A 3,068-nucleotide genomic window follows, 5' to 3' on the forward strand; every position below is an offset into this window, starting at 1 on the left:
TCTTGCATATAAAATATCAGAACTTTTTAAAATCCTGTATCATCATCATTGTATAATGTGAAATTTGAGCGACTGAATTTTCGTATTAGGGCCAAAAACGAATTCATGTCACCATGACCTCGACCTCTGGCCACCAGATTCTAATCAGTTAATTCTCTAGGCCAAATGAACGTTTGTGCCACATTTGAGAAAATTCCCTCAAACCCATAATAAGATATTGCTTTGACCAGAATGAGACCAATGCAAGGTCACCATGACCTTGACCACAGACCACCAAAATCAAATCAGTTCGTTCTTGAGTCCAAGTGAACATTCGTGCCAAATTTGAAAAAATTCCCTTTGAGATCTCTTTACATATCGCATTTATAAGAATGATACAGATGACATAACTGTGACCTTGACCTTTGACTACCAAAACTTTAATCCGGTTATCCTTGTGTCCAAGTGGACGTTTGTGCCAAAATTGAAGAAATTCCAACAATGTGTTCATGACCTATCATGTTCAGGGCCAGACGGACGTAACCATGGAGGGACATATGCACGTACGAACACCCCCCCAAAAAATGCCTCTGGCCTCAGCTATTGCCAGTATGGAGGCATAAAGACATGCAGAAAAGAAACCGTGGCATCTATTATCATTTTTGCTTCATTATTGGGACAAAAATAGTTGTTGGATGTAAGTCGTAGGCTGCAGATGTGAAACTATTGTTAGTCGTCAGGTTGCTGTCAGTGACGTGTTTTTCACTCAGCCCTGCAGATATGACTGGTCTGCTGGTGTCTCAGCTGTTGTACCTGTAGTGACGACCGGGATGACGTCTCCTCCGCTCAGTCTGGCCTTGCTGATAGCCGGCCCGGTGATGTCGGTCCAGTACACCATCTTCTCAACGCAGTCGTAGGCCACGGCGATCACCACCCGATCCTGAAAACGCGGGAGCAGACAGATGTTTCATTCAGATGGAGTTTCACTTTCAAAGAGTCTTTTGTGTTGAAGCGACAGAAACTCGCAGACGTCAAATGCTGTCGGAGATCTTTGTGTTCAGCTGCAGTACATTCATACATTAACGTATGCGCTCCATAACAGAAAGAAATCTGTCACAGAACAATCAGAGGATTGTTTCAGAGCAGCCAACAACGCTCAGAAGTGGATTAACTACGTCCACGATGAACACTGACACTCTGTGACCGTTCCTTCATGTGAGGACTGAATGTCGTCATCACAAAAACTTCTGACTTTTGGGCTTTTTGTCGAGGAAAATATTCTAGTTTGGGAGTTTCTCTCAGCATGAATCACTCCTGACAAAAATGGTCGCAGTGAATGCAAACTAGAATTACCGACTCATGGTTTTATGCCTCCGTGCACAAGTGTGTTGCACTTACGCTTTACATTCATGTCTGTAAAAACATGGATGCTCAGTTCATCGAGTCTAAGTGTACATTTTTGCAAAATGTTCGGAATTTCCCTCAAGGTGTTCTTCGGATATCGTGACTTACGAGTACCAAATTCTAATCAGTTCATTGTTAAGCCCGGGTGGATGTTTGTGCCAAATTTGAGGAAATTCCTTTAAAACGTTCTTTAAATATTGCAGTCCGGAGAATGGGACAGATAAGGTCACAGTGACCGTGACCTTTAACTTTCCATTACCAGATCCAGAATCAGCTCGTCCTTGACTCAAAGTGTAAAATCTAATCTGGCGTTGTCTTACGGGGATGTGCAGCAGAGGTTTGGCCTCCTCCTTCTTTATGTTGTATCCGTCCAGAGGAACGCGCTCGATCTTCCCGCTCTGAGCGAATAGCAGATGCGTTCCCGGAGCGACGGGGTGAACGTCGGGCCGCGGGGTCGGACCCACCGGAGCAGGAGTCGGCGCCTGGTTGATACCTGCGGCAGAGAGGTCAGATTATTGTTAAAGCACATTTAAGTTTAATGAGGATAATATTTAAGAGTCAGACTGCTGTGGTCAGGTTTCACACACATTAAGTTTTCTATTATAAAAAAATACAAAAAACTTTAAAGATAAAAAGTCGCAGAAAAATTAATTTAAGATAGGAAGTTTTTAAAAAAAAAAAAAAAAAAAAGGAAAAGATGCCTTTCAAACCTGCTTTCTTAAAAAGTAAGTTAAGGAGATGAAATTTCCAAACAAAATAATGCAAAATAATAAAAGAAAAAAGATGCCCCAAAAGTTTTCTGTTAAAGTAGCCATGTTTTTTCAAATAAAAGGACGAAAGAAATATATTTTCATTTTTTAAAGAAAACATGCCTTCCAAACCTATTTTCATCAAAAAATTAAAAAAAAAAAATTAAAATGTTTTAGTTTCTGTGAAAAACACAAAAAAGAGGGAAAAAAGTTTTCTATAAAAATAACAAAAAAAAATTTAAAAAGTAAAAAAGAAAGAAAAAAATTGCCTAAAAATTTATGGAGAGAGCATATATGGAGAAAATGAAAAAACTTTTTTCGTGATAAACAAATAAATTAAAACGACCAAAAAGCTGTCAAATATCGACACAAAATAAAGTGGTGTCGCTACCCACAGAAAATAAATTCAGTGTTGTGTTACATTAATGGCATTGAATTTTTACATTCATCACAATTCTATAGTTTTTCTAAACTTTCAATGATTTTGTCGGCTTCAAGGACGTTTCCAGGCCTGGAAAATGTGAATATGAAAGTCCCCTGTTTTTGTTCAGTTTTTGGCCGACCGTGGGATCCCTGTGAGGTGTTTGCTTCAGGACCGAGCTGACTCACACAGAGGGGTGCTGCCGGGTCCGGTGCGGGTGTTGGGGATCTCCTGGCCGTTGGCGTCCACGCACCAGCACTGTCCGATGCTGCCGTGGCACTGCGTGGGCTCGTAGGCGCCGTGAGGGTCACACTGAGGGACGTACTGACCGACGGCCGGCCGAGGACGGAAGAAGGACAAGATGCCGGAGCCGGAGGACGTCTGGACGCTCTCTCTGTGACGCTCACACAGAGTCTTCTCGCGCTCTGGAAACAGGAAGTAACAGAACGATGTTGTGCGAAACATGAAGCGTGCTGCTAAAATTTGGACTCCACAAGTATTTAATGTATCTCTAA

At 41.7% G+C, this 3,068-nt stretch overlaps 1 protein-coding gene across 1 annotated transcript; it reads right to left on the reverse strand.

The window, feature by feature from the left end:
- Window positions 1-792: 792 nt before the first annotated feature.
- On the reverse strand, window positions 793-3,020 carry LOC121963817 (nidogen-1-like; the record flags this gene model as incomplete). Its single annotated transcript, XM_042514061.1, has 3 exons — window positions 2,742-3,020; window positions 1,704-1,876; window positions 793-919 (listed from the first exon to the last, which is right to left on the reverse strand). Coding segments are annotated over exons 1-3 (577 nt in total), but the record flags the coding sequence as incomplete, so codon positions are not given.
- Window positions 3,021-3,068: the final 48 nt, after the last annotated feature.

The sequence above is a fragment of the Plectropomus leopardus genome, unplaced genomic scaffold (genome assembly GCF_008729295.1).
Source record: "Plectropomus leopardus isolate mb unplaced genomic scaffold, YSFRI_Pleo_2.0 unplaced_scaffold12650, whole genome shotgun sequence".
Taxonomy (NCBI): Eukaryota; Metazoa; Chordata; class Actinopteri; order Perciformes; family Serranidae; genus Plectropomus; species Plectropomus leopardus.